Source organism: Littorina saxatilis, linkage group LG5 (assembly GCF_037325665.1).
Source record: "Littorina saxatilis isolate snail1 linkage group LG5, US_GU_Lsax_2.0, whole genome shotgun sequence".
NCBI lineage: Eukaryota > Metazoa > Mollusca > Gastropoda > Littorinimorpha > Littorinidae > Littorina > Littorina saxatilis.
Window position 1 is genome coordinate 11538737 of NC_090249.1, and position 17334 is coordinate 11556070.

The 17334-nt window shown below is 40.5% G+C and overlaps 1 protein-coding gene across 2 annotated transcripts; it reads left to right on the top strand.

Annotated features, from left to right (window-relative positions):
• Positions 1-1756: 1756 nt before the first annotated feature.
• Positions 1757-16436, top strand: LOC138966291 (uncharacterized). Of its 2 annotated transcripts, XR_011455662.1 has the most exons (7): positions 1757-1893; positions 3746-3840; positions 4196-4297; positions 5285-5334; positions 6340-7098; positions 8986-10283; positions 10380-16436. XR_011455662.1 is itself a non-coding variant. In XM_070338458.1 (6 exons), exons 3-6 carry the CDS (start codon positions 4213-4215, stop codon positions 9163-9165), a joined length of 1074 nt encoding a protein of 357 aa, XP_070194559.1. In that variant the 5' UTR covers positions 1757-1893; positions 3746-3840; positions 4196-4212; the 3' UTR covers positions 9166-16436. The 2 variants fall into 2 exon arrangements, 1 of the variants encoding a protein (XP_070194559.1); XM_070338458.1 differs by having other exon boundaries at positions 8986-16436.
• The last annotated feature ends 898 nt before the right edge of the window (positions 16437-17334 follow it).

The window sequence follows — 17334 nt, forward strand, 5'->3', positions numbered from 1 at the left end:
TAGTGCTAGGACTGGTTGGTCCGGTGTCAGAATAATGTGACTGGGTGAGACATGAAGCCTGTGCTGCGACTTCTGTCTTGTGTGTGGCGCACGTTATATGTCAAAGCAGCACCGCCCTGATATGGCCCTTCGTGGTCGGCTGGGCGTTAAGCAAACAAACAAACAAACAAAATTCACCTGAGATTCTAACAGGCCATTGCTTAGATGGCCCTGAAGTGTCAGTGTTCAGTATTGTTTGAACTGAGAAACTACAGGAAGTTGTTATAAATATTATTTTGAATTACAGCACTTTGGATAACAATCAAAGAAGATGGTCATTACATAACTTAAGAAGGAATTTGTGTCCACAAACATCTGCGAGCTAGCTTAGTGCGTTGTGATTTGTCAAATTGAAAAAATAAAAGGACTGTGTTGATGAAAGATAATAGTGTTGTGCTTTTTGAAGAGACCACAGAGAAAGAGAGAGAGGGTGTGTGTGTGTGTGTGTGTGTGTGTGTGTGTATGTACAAGTGCAGGTAGTGTATTTGCATGTGTTTTCATGTGCATGTGGTGAATTGTTTGTGTGCCTGTTCTCTGATTCTATTTCCCTTTCTGTCTGTCTCTCCCTTTCTCTGGTGTGCTCACATGCGAATGTGTGTGTATGCATGTGTGTTTAATTGTTTTTATGTCTGCCTGTCATTCTGCAACAAAATATATGCTACAAGCATAATGATCATATCTTTCGGTAGACAGGAAGAAGAAAGAATCATTCATTACGAACAGTTCCAAGATACTACCAAGGAAGCACTTTCATACTATTGAAAAGGTTTCTTTTTTAAACAAACATAAAACATGTTAGTTGTAACATTTCTATATCCAAAATAAATAAATAAAGACAAAATAACAACCAACAAAACAGAATCGGAGTAATTGGCGCAGCAATACTTCTTCGATGCATACCGCACCGTGCCACACCCATTTTAATGTTCTTATTTTTAAACAAATATCATGTGCCTGTGTTGTGTGTGAATCAGTGTTTCAGCCTGGACTGGGTGGCTGAGTGGTAACGCACTTGCGCTCGGAAGCGAGAGGTTGCGAGTTCGACCCTGGGTCAGGGCGTTAGCAATTTTCTCCCCCCTTTCCTAACCTAGGTGGTGGGTTCAAGTGCTAGTCTTTCGGATGAGACGAAAAACCGAGGTCCCTTCGTGTACACTACATTGGGGTGTGCACGTTAAAGATCCCACGATTGACAAAAGGGTCTTTCCTGGCAAAATTGTATAGGCATAGATAAAAATGTCCACCAAAATACCCGTGTGACTTGGAATAATAGGCAGTGAAAAGTAGGATATGCGCCGAAATGGCTGCGATCTGCTGGCGGCCGATGTGAATGCGTGATGTATTGTGTAAAAAAATTCGTCACACGGCATAAATAAATCCCTGCGCCTTGAATATGTGCGCGATATAAATTGCATAAAATAAAAAAAATTTAAATTAAAAAATAAATCCCTGCGCTTAGAACTGTACCCACGGAATACGCGCAAAGCCTCATATATTGATTGATTGATCAGCCTCTAATTTACATTGATTGCATCACAGACCTGTCTATAATTCAAAAAGCTTCTACTGGTCGTACGTAATAAATTCTTCCTTCGATCTAAGTTATGTTCTATTTATCTTTGTCACCACGCTCCAAAGCAATTTTTTTTTTATTCAAGTGCCTCTGTCACGAGCTTTGGCGAGCGTCGCCAAGTGGTTTGTCAAAGGGACATAACTTTCGCACATGTATGTTTTACCAAGATGTCGGTAGCGTTGATCACAGTGTTTGCCAGTGTATCATGAGGACCACCTTGATGTATCATGAGGACCACCTTTCTCTTTCTCTCACCGATAGACAACTTATCAGACTTGACACAGGTAAAAGTATATGTCTATTTGTTTATTGTGGTGTGTTTTGGGGAAACAGCCTCAAGTTGTATATTTTTGTAGGCTGAACGTTCGGAGCTGCTTCTTCGCAGAAAGGGTGATTCCTCACTGGAACAGTCTGCCAGAAACAGTTGTGACAGCACCATCAGTGAACAGTTTCAAAGGAAGGCTGGACAATTTCTGGGCAGACAGACCAGAGAAATTCTCGCCAACGTGCTACCAATAACCGCCCGCGCATGCCACCAAAAAAGTGTTATTGGAGTACCATTCGACAGGATCGATGAACAGGCCTAAGGCCTTAAACATCGCAAGTTAAGTTCAAGTTCAAGTTCAAGAAATATGCCATTTACCAGCCAGCGTTATTGACAATCAACGATTAGCAGCACCTAATTGGATGTGCTGTGCACGTGCATTATGCAGTGAAATTGTATCATTTTGGGGGCGAACTTCGGCGGTGAAAAATTCACTGAATATCTGTTTTTCTTTGGAATAAATCAGCTGGGTTATCAGCGGTGAAAATGGAGTGAACAGAAGTGATGTCGCGTATGACTTTTTATTTTCAGTGGGCAGAACAAGCAGCTCTCTTCGTGTGCTTGTGGGAAACGTTTCGATTTTGATGAGTTTAATTGATGGTATTATTTTGTGGTTGGAGCCATGGAGGAGATGACGCTGATAGAAAAAAGTTATTAAAATGTTTAGTTTTTTATGTCTTAGTTTGTACGGCATTCTACAGACTTTCCATGTTGACTTTTAACTTGAATATGAATCAGTAAGGTTTTAATCAAGCATTCAAATTCAAAATATGTTGAAGCCGAATCCGAACATCCGTCTTGAGAATTAATAGGGACTAGCCTAGAGTTAGATGATTTGCGAACACATCCGTCTCCAGGAGACCAAGCCTTGTTATTGTAAAAGGCCACAGAGCTAAATTTAGTGTTGCCAGCACCAGGAACTAGAGCTACACTTGCCGCACACAGATGTTGCCCTTAAGAACCTCAGATTAGAATTTCACACAAAATGTTGCAGTATCCAATTCAGTTTAATGTTTTTTTACTGCTGATATGAGGAAGTCATCAAGACAAACTCGAAATGTCCAAAAGGACCCAGTTCATGATTTAGAAGAAGAACTTTTGCTCTGAAAATTCCTCATCTGTTCCTCAGGAGACATGCAGGAGAAATGACAGTGTTTTTAATATGGTACTGTTGTTCGTGTTTTGACTTGATGTCTTCTTCTGTAATGTTGTCAGCATTACCACCAATACTGCAAGCCTGTTAGTTCATATTTATGACCAATTTCAAAATATCGTCCTCCAGTAGGGGTGTCACCAGTAACAGGCAAATAGCATGAGCATCCCGGGCAAAATGTAGACATGTATATTTTATTTCAAAGTCCTGATACAGCAGCTTTTCTCATAATATACATTTTGTATGAAACTAACACAAGTATTCCTTGTGGCACAATAAGCCAACAAATAGAACATAACACTAAAATGTCAGCACATTTCTCGAGAAAAACCCAGTTAAAAAAAGGTTTTAATGTAATACAGAATTCCACCATATCGCGGTCTACTATATTGCAAATTCGGCTATATCGCAAAGACATCTTAGACCTGGAAAAAAAGAGGACAAACCTTCGGGGGGAGAAAAGAAAACAAAATCGTCTGCAGTCCTGGTTTTGTTTTGTGAAGAATCACGTTTTCTCTCATGAACTTGTACAGCCCTCCTCAAACCAATGTTTGCGGAACCAATTAATCTTACAGTTACTACAAGTACAAGAGAAATACTATTTTTCAATAATTTGTAGACAACCTGCATATAAAAACACATGTGCTGTGTGTCACAGGTCAAAGGACAGACAGCCATGGACCCTAACATCAAAAGTCTGCTCACCTTCAGCTTTTAGATGCATTGCAGATTTTAACAAACTTTGCAAAGCTGGTGAGTGCTACAGTCATTGTGCTTGTCTGATAAGTGATATTAAAGTGTAACAATTTAGATCTGTTAGAGCCTCAAACGTTCTGTATGTTTGTTAGTAAGACATTTGGGAGACTGAGCGTCTACATCTTCCAAACGAGCTTCTGGACAATTTGCCAGATAAGTTTATTTTCTGTATTATATAAGTGCCAAGTGTTTATCTGTCTGTCCACTGAAAAGATCGCTAGGTCGAAGATCAGTGACCGTAACATTTTGTTTTGTCACAATTAAACGTTCCTATAACACACCTTGCTTGTGTTTTTATTCTAAATTTTCTAACGTTGGCAGTCTATTTGTTTTTGGATATTGTGTGTTACAGGTCAGTGACCTTCAGCCATGGATTCCAACAACAAAGTGCTGAACAGAGTTATTTGCTGCTGTCTTAGTGTCGGCCTCTTCTACTTCCTTTTCTGCATGTATTGTGAGTAGCCCTAAGCAGTCCTAAGTATGACTTGACTTGATCAGTGGTTGACTCAAGACTCAAAGTTTTACTGTCCTTATAAAAACAAGGAAAATTGCCATGCAGTGATGGGCGGTTACACTTACAGATATAAAATACATCACATTTACGAAGAATTAAAAATTGCACTTAACACTGAAACGTATCACATTTACTTCGGGCCCATGTATGACCTATTCATTTGGGATTCTCTGTTTGGTGTCCACATGTTTTGTAAAACTGTAGCAATAAATGCAATTCCGCAAATTTGTATTTGGGACAGGGTGACACAGTAGTCCCCCTTTGTCACAGCAGCTTCTCTGCAGAGTTGTCTGTTGGCCTTAAGCACTGAGCTGTTTATTGAGTTCAAATGTTCAGTGGACGCCAGTGACACACCTGTTGGTTTTAGAGAGCTCTTGGTAATCAGGTCCAACTGTTGCCGTCTCCTGGAATGGGGGCTCGGTTAGCTCAGTTGGTAGAGCACTGGACTTGTGATCCTAAGGTAGCAGGTTCGACACCGGGCCGGGCCGGACACGGGTCAACTTTATGTGGAGACCCAGAGATGGTAGCCATGTCCCACCCCCGTGTCACCACAGTTGCACGTAAAAGACCTGTCATTCTGCCATAAGTGCAGAATGCAGATACCACCTAAACACGCATACATTTGTGTATCTCATCAAAAGCCGTGAGGGTGTAAAACTCGAATTATCATATAACCCATATATCTAGTCCTTAAGAGGCAAATTATTTAGCCTGTAGGACATGAAGCATTCTCTCTTTTCTGGAATGCTCCTGCAAACTTTTGAGTTCACATGGCAGATTTTGATAGGGCTATTAATGAAGCCTGAAATCACTCCTGTTTGACTGGTTTTGCCTCCTGAAGTAATGTGAGTGTTACGTGCACTTGACTGCATATTGAACTTTTCCCTTTCCAGTACAGTATTATAATACAATATCATTACATTTCAGATGCAGCTAAAAGGTTGGAGGTGGATGACTGGAACCAGCGAACATCACAGGTTTGTGACAGAGATTGGGGGTACAGTGGAACCCCCCTTTTAAGACACCCCACATTAAGTTCCCTCCTTTTTAAGCAACTGTTTTCTCAGATTTTCTGTTCATAATATCAGTAAGATTGCTCCCACTCCCTCCTTTTGAAGAGCTGCTTTTCTCAGATGGTTGGAGGTCTTAAAAGGGGGGTTTGCACTGTACTTTTTTAAAATTAATTGTTTTAGGTCAAAACATGTGCTGACAAATTGTAGGAGATTTACTGCCTTCTAAACAGATGGATTTGGCACATTGACAAGGCTTTTGTTTTTAGAAGTTTCTTGGAATTTAATAAACTGAGCAGCAGCCTAACTTCTGTGCCACAGGTGCTTCTGATTCAGTGATTGTGTTTTGTCTCCTTATCTGTACTTGTTGCAGCCAATATTATTAAACGATACAAACTTTCTATATTTTCTTTAGTGTTCTGCCAACAAACTGCAAATACAACCTAAGGTTGATAAATTGTTAATTATGCCTAATCATTTTGAGCTTGTTTTACTTTTATATAATTTCAGATCCGTTATGTTTTTGATTACTGTTCAAATGGGAATGTGGTGTACATTCTGTTTCAGTTTCATGTTACTGCCAACATTATTAAGTGATACAAACTTACTTTATTTTCCTTTGTGTTAAGCCAACACATTACAAATACAACCTAAGGTAGCAAGCTTGGTAAGTTGCTAATGATTCCAAATTTTTTGTTGAGCTTGTTTTATTTTTATGTTGTCAGGTCCATTATGTTTTTGATTGCTGTTCAAATGGGAATGAGGTGTGCATTCTGTTTCTGTTTCATGTTACTGCTGTAAATATAGGTTGAATCGGTTGCATGTTCTGTTACATTCTGTTTGTTTACTGCACTATATATATAGTTAAATTGGTTGTACATGCCGTTTCAGTTTTCTGTTCAAATGAAAGTTTAGCAAAGGTTAAGTCAACTGCTCAAATAGAGGTTAAGTCAATTGTGCATTCTGTTTCAGTTTACTGCTGAGATGTGGGTGAACGACTCAGAGTTAAAGAAAATCCACGAGCGGATGACAAAGAATGCTGAGTCCATATCTCCCGAGGTGACCATTATCACAGCCTACTTCAACATCGGCACATTGAACAAAGGCGGCCCCTTCGGCCAGTACACTCCAGAGAAATACATCAAGTGGATGTCAGTATTTGGCCGCATCGACAATCCCTTAATCGTCTTCACAGATTCTTTGGAGGTAGAGCAAATTTTTGAAGACCTCAGAAAACATTTTCCACCGGAAAGGACGCAGATTTTTGTTGTGGAGCGACAGGATTTATGGGCGTTTAGCCTTGCCCCAGAGATTAAAAGAGTATTCTCTCAACCAGGCTATCCCGACCATGATCCGAACACAGTGCATGAGAACTACTCGTGTGTCATGCACGCTAAGTTTGAACTTGTCAACAAAGTGATTAGGGAAAAACGTTTTAACACGAAATACATTGCTTGGTTAGATATTGGTTTGTTCCGAGCTGTGGTTGACGAGAAACATATCTTCCCTCTTAAAACTCCACCACGTTTTGATGAGATGAAAGTGGCCTACAGCGGGCAGACCAAGTTTGATCCAACCTTGACCCCTCTTGAGATTATCGCGGGGAACAAGGTGTGGGTGGGTGGAGCCATGTTTCTGGGGCGGCCGGAGATTCTGTACATCTACACACAGGACTACATGCGTGCTGTGCGCAAACTGCTGGACAAGAACCTGATGAGTACTGATCAGCAGGTCAGTTTCTTCTTTTTTCTTTGCCTGTGTGTGTGTTGTGTGTTGCGTGTTAGAGAGAGAAAAAGAAATGTCTTTGTATCATCAGGCATGGGAATTGTCCGCCAAACGGCGGATTTCCGCCGAATTTTTTTTTTGTTCCGCCGAAAATGCAAAAGTGTCCGCCGAAAAAATAAAGGGGGGAGGCACACAAAAAAGGCACCGGTTACTTTGGCCTTTGCGCAAAAGCCCGCGAAAACTTTCCATACTTTGTTGAACACGCACTGCTACCGCCCGCCTCAGTTATTGAACTTTTATGTTTGAAAGTAAACTAGATTGCACAGATTGTGTTACAAGTTACATTTTCCTGTTTGTCTCAACAGATCAATTTTTTTTACAAATTTAAACCATATAATACATGTATATATTTTTGTTCTTCAAAAAAGCAAAAATTGGTACATTTTTGTACTAAAAACTCTGATTCTAAAAACAGAATTTAATGGCAAACTTGGAGCTCAGATGACACCAGATTGCACCATCTGGGTTCTTTGGAGAAAATTTTTTTCCGGGGGAGCATGCCCCCGGACCCCCCTAGTAAGACTAGGCGCTTCGCGCCGTCGACTTGACGCTTCGCGTCTTCGGTTATAAATTTTCCGCCTTTTTTACAATTTTCAATTCCCATGCCTGATCATGTATGTGTGTGTTGGTGGAAGCTTGTGGTTGATGCGTGCTGCCGGTTGCAGTGATCATTTGCTGCATGGCCTGCCTTTGGATGAAATGATCCTCTATTGTTGTGGTGACCCCTTTTTTTTCTCCAAAAAAGCTCATTTGTTCATGTGTTCCTAGAGCAAAACTCAATGTGCTTTTATGAATTCCAAAAAGTCAAATTTCAATTTAATAATTGGACCCTTGATTTTTTGCAAATTTTAAAGGCACAGTGCAGCTCATAGCCTTCGTTTTGCGTTTTTGTTGCAGCTATGTGCATTTACAGTTCAAAAATCCTCCTATGGTAGTAAAACAAACCCAAAACTACCCAACGACGACATCTGTGAAGCTCGACAGTTTCTTGTTCACGCGAGTGCATAAATTAACCTAGTTATTACGTGGTGTTTGGTCGGAGTTCGATTCAACTGAGTGATTCCCGCCTCGATTTTGTTTTACACAAACTCATGATGACGTCTGACATAGTTTGCTAGTGACGTGTCTTTTTGTGCATGATGTGGTGATCTACCTGATCTAAATTTAGATCCAAAAATAGGTCAAGACCAGCCGGGTCCGAGTACGAAATTAATTCGTAAAAAAAATCGCAGTTCTTGACTCTTTGGGTGCAAGTCAATGAAACTTGGTAGTTCTTCTAACGGATAGCTGCCTGAGGTATGACTAAAAGCCCCAGGGGCTCCGTGCACCTGGATTTGACAAGTTCAGTACCTTTAAAGATTGTGTACACGTTCATCACCGTTCTTTCACTTTCTTCTTTTTTTTAAAGAAGATAGGTACCTGACACAGTTACTCCTGTTACAGGTTTGGGAGGGTGAGGACAGCAAGGGGGAGGAGATGTCCCTGAGACAAGTTGTGGTTGTGGGACTCTCTTTGAGTTAACAGCATAATAGAATATTTTCAAAAATAACTCTTTCAGGAGTTTCAGCGGTCTGGAAGAGTAAGAGCCCCTTTACCTCGGAGAAGCTTTTCACAACATCCGGTAATGGTATATTTAGCGAACACTGCATAGCATACACATCAGAGTTGTTCGTACCGATTGCAGGACTAAAGCCCATCGAAAGTGTGGAACATGCTCCGGATGTTGTGAAAAGCTTGTCCGATCTAAAGGGGCTTTTACTCTTTCAGACTGCTGAAAATCCTGACAGAATGATTTCCAAAAAAACGTCTATTAATACTTTTACTGTTGTGCAGGTGATCTACATCATGTACCAGCCCAGCTTTGACCTGCAGCCGCGCGTGGAGATACAGACGTACACCACTCACGGAGAGGACGACTGGTTTTACCTGGGCTACCTGCTGAAAGACGCCTGGGACATCTCTCTGCGTGCCGCTCAGCCTGCCGCTCGTTTCATGCTGTCCTTCATGACGTAACCACCACGACTGGTTCTACCTGGGCTACCTGCTGAAAGAGAAAGACGCCTGGGACATCTCTCTGCGAGCTGCTCAGCCAGCTGCTTGTTTCATGCTGTCCTTCATGACGTAACCACCACGACTGGTTCTACCTGAGCTACCTACTGAAGGATACTTTGGACATCCAGGGATGGCCAAATTTCGCCAGCCGGGCGAGTAAATTCAAGAAAGTTACTCGCCCACGAGAAATTTTGCCTGCCCGGTACACATTTCATGCATCTGCAGTGTTTAGATGACTTTGAAACTCAATAGTAAAACAAAACGTGTTGCATTTGACCAGAATTTTCACTGGCCAACCGGGTGAGTTCGCAGGCAGTTTCTACCAGCCCGGTGAATATTTTACTCAATTTGGCCATCTCTGGACATCTCTCAGAGGGCCACCCAGCCGGCCACTCACTTTATGCTGTCCTTCATGACGTGACCAGATGTGGAGGTCCATTCTCAACTGGACACCTGTGAAACCTCTCATTAATTGGAGGAAGTCGGCTTCGCGGAAAAAAAGTGTTGGTAGATGCATGACGGTACAGAAGGAATCTCCAACTCTTTCGACCATTGAATGTTCAACAACATTTAGAATTGGCATTATGGGACACCAGAACTAAAAATATCTGGTTCACTAGGTTCCCAACCATGTGTAAGTGGCGATTGTTATTGGAGACATAGAAATCATTTTGTCCTGGTGACTCAGAAATGATAATGTCGTGGTTGAGGTTTGTCAGAAGTGTCTGTTTGCTAGAATGGATTATGTCTGGATGGTGCCTTGAATCTTTGTTTGGGTGCTAGTGTTTTCAGGCTGATTACAAAACGCACAGATCTTCTGGCTGGACCATGTCAGTTTGTTCTCAAAAATCCATCCATGTTTTTTTCTTGAAACAACAAATGCAATACCTTTGTTAGATTGTATGACTTTTTTCTAGCTTAACTGTAAGCTCCATAAATTACTCAAATCTCAAGTTTATTTAGCACTATGAATGGTTGTACAATAGGAAGGTTTCCGCCAGTTATCTCTTTGAGGTTTTGGGTGCTTACAGAGTACCGTGTCCCTTGCGGGGGCATCAAACATCGAGGTCACAAGCAGGGTCAAGGGGAAGGTCGGCTGGGCGGACAGGAGACTATTGTTACTGCTATTGTTGGCTTAGAAAACCTGGATTGGTCTGAGAGAATAAACTGATGAGGTCAAGGGGAAGGTCGGCTGGGCGGACAGGAGACTACAATAGGAAGGTTTCCGCCAGTTATCTCTCTTTGAGGTTTTGGGTGCTTAGAGAGTACCGTGCCCCTTGCGGGGGCATCAAACATCGAGGTCACAAGCAGGGTCAAGGGGAAGGTCGGCTGGGCGGACAGGAGACTATTGTTACTGCTATTGTTGGCTTAGAAAACCTGGATTGGTCTGAGAGAATAAACTGATGAGACTGTGTCTTGAATATAAAATCTCCCACCCTCACCCACTAGTAACAACTAACATGCGCCACCTGGTTGAAAATTATATTGTGGCTCTCGTGAGCAACAGACATTTTTGAAAAAGTCTGTGCTAGTTGAGTCATACGATCACGCTGTCTCTTGTTTTTGTTATCGATCATCAGCTACATTCTTGCCAGTTTTACTCTTTTGAAGATGGATGCCCACCTGCTTTGCTAGGAATAATTTAATACTACATTGGAAACCCCTTTTTAAGACTCACACTGTAAGACCTCCCCTTTTGAAGTTTTCAAGACCTTACTTTCTCAGATTTACAGTTCATTACGTCTGTAAATTTACCTTTGTTTTAAGGCCACCTTCTTCTTAACACTTTCTACCCCACCTATGTTGACCATTTTTTTTTTAGCCGAGACCAGCTGTGCTGCAGCACGTCACTCGGAATTATAGTAGCTGTGTAGAACTGTGTATCAACACGCTGGAATGCAGGCGTTAGATCGACGTTACAAGCGCCTGAAGCTAACAGTCTGAGCGAATATATCCGTACCTGGTCAGATAGAGCCAAATGAGTGGGTACGGATATATCCGTACCTGGGAGACAGTGAGTTAAGACCTGATTTCGACTGAATGTAAAATGAGGTAAAATAATTATGGGAACATTTAACATTCGCAATTCATGGTAGCTAGTTTGTGTTGGTGACATTCCCCTCCACCACCACAATACAATGTTATTCAGGTATTCTTCTGCTCCCGCAGTGGGGCACTGCGGTTATGAAATTAAAGGCCCCTCCTGTTTTTGGAACCGCAGGAGCTTTCTAGTTTGCTGTTAGGTAGATTTTTGGTTCCTCTTTCCTGTCATGCTCTCTTTTTCTTCATGAATTCTTTTCTTTTTTCTGCCTTCTTGCTCATTCACCTGTATTTTTTCCAAAAATCTCTTCTCTTGCCGCTTGTCTCGCGATTCATGTATAGTTTAATCTGTTAGTGTTCTGATGTAAGTCCAGCAGTAGATAGGTTAAGCCTATTTTAACATACTGGAAACTGGTAATCTTCCAGTAGGTATTAATTTAGTTTTACTAAAGCCTGCTGGGACACAAGTAATGGGTTAGTGCATTTGTAAACAGGAATCGCTTGACAAGTGGCCCCCTTCATCCCCCCCTTCCTCGTCCTGATATGGCTCTGCGTAGTCGGCTGGACGTTAAGCAACAAATAAACAAACAAACAAATATTCTTCTGCTTTCCTTGTGGAGAGTAATGATGCATTCCAGTTTTATTGTGTGCAGAAATATTGTGATGATGAATGGGGTTGTGTTCATGGTTGAACAAAAATATGCAGGTTTAGTGTAAACAAATAAAACATGTATACAACAAGGCGGAGGGTAGTCTAATGGTTAATGTATTAAATTCAGTTGACAGGGGAGATAAGTCATTTCTATCAAGAGTGGTTTCCGCAGGCAGATCTCATTCAGGGTGGAGGGGTGCAGGTGTGGGTTTGGTGTAAATAATGTCAATATTTTCTGTGAAATGCAGTTGGCTGAAAAATACTTTATTCAAACAAGGGCGGAAATAATTGTAAACCTAATGATTATGATAGAAAACAAAAAACAACAAATACAATCCTCAAGACTTTCTCTATCTTTTTTATTACAATAGCTGATGAATGACAAGGACATGTGTATGTTTAACATGCTACCTTGTACAATACAGTAACACTTAAACTATGTATGTGTGTTTGTGGCAGTTGAGGGAAGAAGGATGGCAAGATTTTGTTAAGAATGACAGTAGTTTGTGCGTACAACATCGGTGCTTCCTGGTTGTATTTCAGTGAAATCTCTCGCTCATTGTCGCATGATATTGACTAACTGTAACAACAATCCTTCCATGTTCTTAAGAATAATGCTCATTCGGTCTGTGATCAAAGGATATACTCAAGATTGTAATGCACACGTTAACAGTTTCTCTCACAACTCGGTGAAGCAGAGTGCTCCTGAGTAGATCTCAGAAACAAAGGGAAGTAATTGCTCTAAATATAGATGAGAACAGTAAGTGAGATAACATAACTCACTGTTTTTGTCTGTGTTTAAAGTGTTTACCTCCCTTTGTTTCCTAGGTCTTCTTTTCTGTCATGTCCAAGATGGGTTCCTTCATTCCCGACTCACACATTTTAGGCCTGTTATTTCCTGAAGACTGTAACAGCTCTGATGTCCACATACAGCTTCTTCTTCTTCAGCGTTCCAGTATCCTGGTGACGTGTGAGCTCGTTTGCCCATTTGGGTTCCCCACACTATACTCTGAGAGCATAGTCAGCTTCACTCCGCTTTCGTTGAGTGGGCATGCTGGATATTTTCGTGTTTCTATAACCCACCGAACTCTGACATGGATTACAGGATCTTTTCCGTGCGCACTTGGTCTTGTGCTAGCGTGTACACACGAAGAGGGTTAAGTCACTAGCAGGTCTGCACATAAGTTGACCTGGGAGATCGAAAAAATCTCCACTCTTAACCCACCAGGCGGCAGCGACCGGGATTCGAACTCGCGACCTCACGATTAGGAGGCCGACGTCTTACCACCACGCCACTGCGCCCGTCTCCACATACAGCATTAACCTGCTTATCTTGCACCGCTGAGAACAAAATTATTTATAGCTAGGATGCTAACTTCAAAAATCATGGTCCACTTCATCATAAACACAGGGGTGCTATGTCTACATAATGTCCCATTTGAAACTGAAAATACATGTGTAACCGAGTTCCGAAACACACGAACCACATTTGGAAGCAAATGTCAATTAAAACAGGATTGAGTATTTTAGAGCTAATTTCTTAGCCCTATAAAAACTGTTATGGTAACATGAAGGAAACCAAGAACATACAGGGACCCCATCACAAACGGAACTCAACAATCCACAGGTGTCTAGCCGGTGAGCTATATATATCTCGCGCTTTCAAAGGCAAACAACTCTGCAGAGCCTGCTGTGAAGGGCGACAGTAGTCTCCCTGTCACTTATGTACTAGCAGCTCGAGAACCTGAATATATATTGCTGAAACATAGAGCTATGCCTGAAAGTCAAACTGGAAATTGAGTTTTAAACTTTACCCAAAATCGGCAATCAGAAATAACCCTGAAAATGAGCACCTCTGTAAACATGATTGTACTTCTGTGCGGATTTGATTTGACAATTTTGGATTAGAACGAACTGAGGGAATTGTGTTCTTGCAATTTGAGTTCAATCATGACAGTTGAAGTGGAGGAAGTTTGTTCATTTTGAGGAAATGTCTGGAATGTCTTGCTTGGTTTGTTTGGGGAATTAAGTTTTTCTTCTTGATGTTCATGCATGTCTTGGGGGGAAAAAAATGCCAAATTGTGGGCGATAACACTGTTGTCCATGTCGAACGCTGAAGAAGAAGAAGAACTGTTGTCCATGATGATACAGTTTGCTTTGAAGTATTGCTGTACAGCGAACTCTGATTTTATGATATATTTATTGTCTATTGCTGTGATCATGAATTGCTTTTTGATTGTGTGCTCTCTTGTTAAACTTTCTACTTTTCTATTTATTGCTGTATTTTTTCCGCCAAAATGAGTGCCCCTCCTTGGTGCAGTGAACATTTATGCTAATCCAACCTTCACTCTCATACAGGGATGGATTTAGAGAATTGAAAATATCAGGAAAGCTTGGCTTTGGGTTCATACGGCCCTGATATGCTTAGATTTTATTTATTTTTTCAGTCCTTGATTATATGAAAAATAAAGACCTTTTCAAATCAGGAATATCTGATTTGCTGATGGGAACTTTTATCTGTGCTTATTCCTTGACCTTCCCATTGCTTTGCCGTTTTGTGTGCTTGTCTATTGTTTGTTTTGTTTTTGCAGTTCAAATGTTGTTTGAACAAAAGCCAAATAAAAATGTCTCTTTTTCTTGGATAGATCTTCCAGAATGTGTTTTCAATTCTTGCTAGTACATGTATAAGTTTATGTTGAAAAGCATTATCATGAATTAATGGTACAAGTACATGTACGTGCCAGCAATTTTTGAAAGCCTGTTTCGTGGTGCAGTGGTGTATTTATTATTTATGTATTTTATTTTTTTATGCCTGCCTTTATGTACTGATTTATTTAATTTTAAGTATTGTGTGTGTGCTTGCACGTGTGTGTGTGTGGTCATTTACCTGTGCGTAGGTGTGTCTATGTTTTGCTTGGGTATAGAGTTGAACATTTTGGTCACGGACAAAAATATGAACACAAGTCTTGTTCCTCAATTCAGACTAATGGAATATTAAAGAATATCATCAATTATCTGCTTTGTCATTTCTATGGTATTTCATAGGTGTTTGTTTTTTTTTTAATCTGTCACTTGTTTCTTATGAAATGTGTTACTTGCACTGACAATGTGTTGTATGTTGTAATTACAAGTACATGTATAATGTTCTCACCACTAGTCAAATCTCCAAATCTTCCACATGTGCAGGGTTTGAACAATAATCAAATCAAATGTGAACATGTAGTTTGATGTATGTATTAGAGTTTGAGGAAAGTGTTGGTAAGCTTGTGCAAAAAAGTTTTGTTCAGGGTTTTCTGATTAACTATCTCTTTCAGGTTTAAGACCCTATACTTTTTGTATGTCTGATTCATAGAGAATACTACATACTGCTGTGTCGTACCAGATTTACAACAAAAATTGTTTTTTAAATATTGAAATGCGAGCGAAAGTGGGTTATCTCATGGGTGGTCTTTCTCATGTATGTAAGATAAAGTGGTACATGTATCTCTTTTTCAAATACCTATAATAAAAAAAGTCTGAGAAATGTTTGTCTTAAAAGAAAGTGAGTCTTAAAATGGAGGTAAATTTGTGAAAACTATGCAGAGAAAAACGTTCCAACAACCTACCTTTCTTGTTTTTTGATTCTGAATTTTGGAACGTTGGCAGTCTCTTTGTTTTTGGATATGCAGAGAGTCGGAGAAAATAAGATCTTTCAAGTAGTGGGAGTTTTAAAATGGAGGGTCTTTCAACAAAGGTTAGACACTACATCATTGATTAAAAAAAATGTATGGTAGATTTGTACGCAGTATTTCAGTGGTACCTCTATTTTATGACATAAAAAAATCTGAAAAGACACAGGTAAATTTGGTAATGCTGTGAAGAGAAAATGTGAGAAAAACAAGTCTGAATGTAGATGGACACTTGAAATGAAGGGCCTTAAAGCAGATATGTCACTGCTTGTACTGCGTACTATCATTTTTTAAAAAGCATTCATCTTCTTGCTTGCAAGAAGGAAGCAAAGTATTTGAATAAGTGCAGTATTCATGAAAGCAAAAAAAAAAAACCCTTGTTTTTTTCAATTGTTGTTGATGGTGATGTTGTTGATGATGATGGTTCAGATTTGATCAAATGCAGCATGTGTGTTTTCCTGGCTTCCACGTTTAGTTCATAAAGTTAAATCAAAAACTCATAATCCTGTTATTGTGTGTTCTGTTCGTTGCCCTCGCTGTTTAGAACAAGAAACAGATTAACCTGAGTGTCTGTGTTCAAACACTTTTGACCTGGAGATGTGTCAACACATTTTCTTCCTGTAAGTGCTGTCACTTATCACAGAAATCTAACTTATACAGGAGGTATCTTTTAAGAATATCAATGTACAAAATATTTGAAAAGGTAAGAAGGAAACACTTGAACATTCAAATTACAAAGGATTGTACTAATGATGTTAAGTCCATCAAGAAAGGTTTGAACAAGTTTGTATATGAAGGTACATGATTGTGACTGGTTTTTTTAAATGTTTTGTAACATGTCTACATACTCAAGAAATAAAAAGCAAAACTTTTGTATTGCATAATTTACTGCTACTGTGTGTGTGTGTGTGTGTGTGTGTGTGTGTGTGTGTGTGAGAGAGAGAGAAGAGAGTTTGTGTGTGTGTGAGAGAGAGAAGAGAGTTTGTGTGTGTGTGTAGTCCACCAAAAGCCAAGCAGGGAGAAGTAGGTCACTGATTTCTTTTATTTCAGTTTGTTTGTTCGTTCATGGGCTGAAACTCCCACGGCTTTTACGTGTATGACCGTTTTTACCCCGCCATTTAGGCAGCCATACGCCGCTTTCGGAGGAAGCATGCTGGGTATTTTCGTGTTTCTATAACCCACCGAACTCTGACATGGATTACAGGATCTTTTTCGTGCGCACTTGGTCTTGTGCTTGCGTGTACACACGGGGGTGTTCGGACATCGAGGAGAGTCTGCACACAAAGTTGACTCTGAGAAATAGATCTCTCGCCGAACGTGGGGACGAACTCACGCTGACAGCGGCCAACTGCATACAAATCCAGCGCGCTACTGACTGAGCTACATCCCCGCCCTTTTATTTCAGTCATTATGTTTTCAGTACACAACATTGCCTGTATCATTATCAATGGTCATATTGCAGGACTACGTCTGCACAAATGGTAGTGGCTCAGAAGCACCAAGCAAAAATCCATAATGTCAATGGAGTAACTTTGAGTTGAACACTTCTTGTGAACTTGCAAAAAAATGAGGGGAAAAAAAACATGCTCTTCTTCGTTCATGGGCTGAAACTCTCACGGTTTTTTATGTGTATGACCATTTTTACTCTGCCATTTAGACAGCCGTACGTCGCTTTCGAGGGATGCATACAGGATCTTTTCCGTTTATACTTTTTCTTGTGCTTGCGTGTACACACAAAGGGGGATAAGGCACTATAGCAGGCCTTCACAT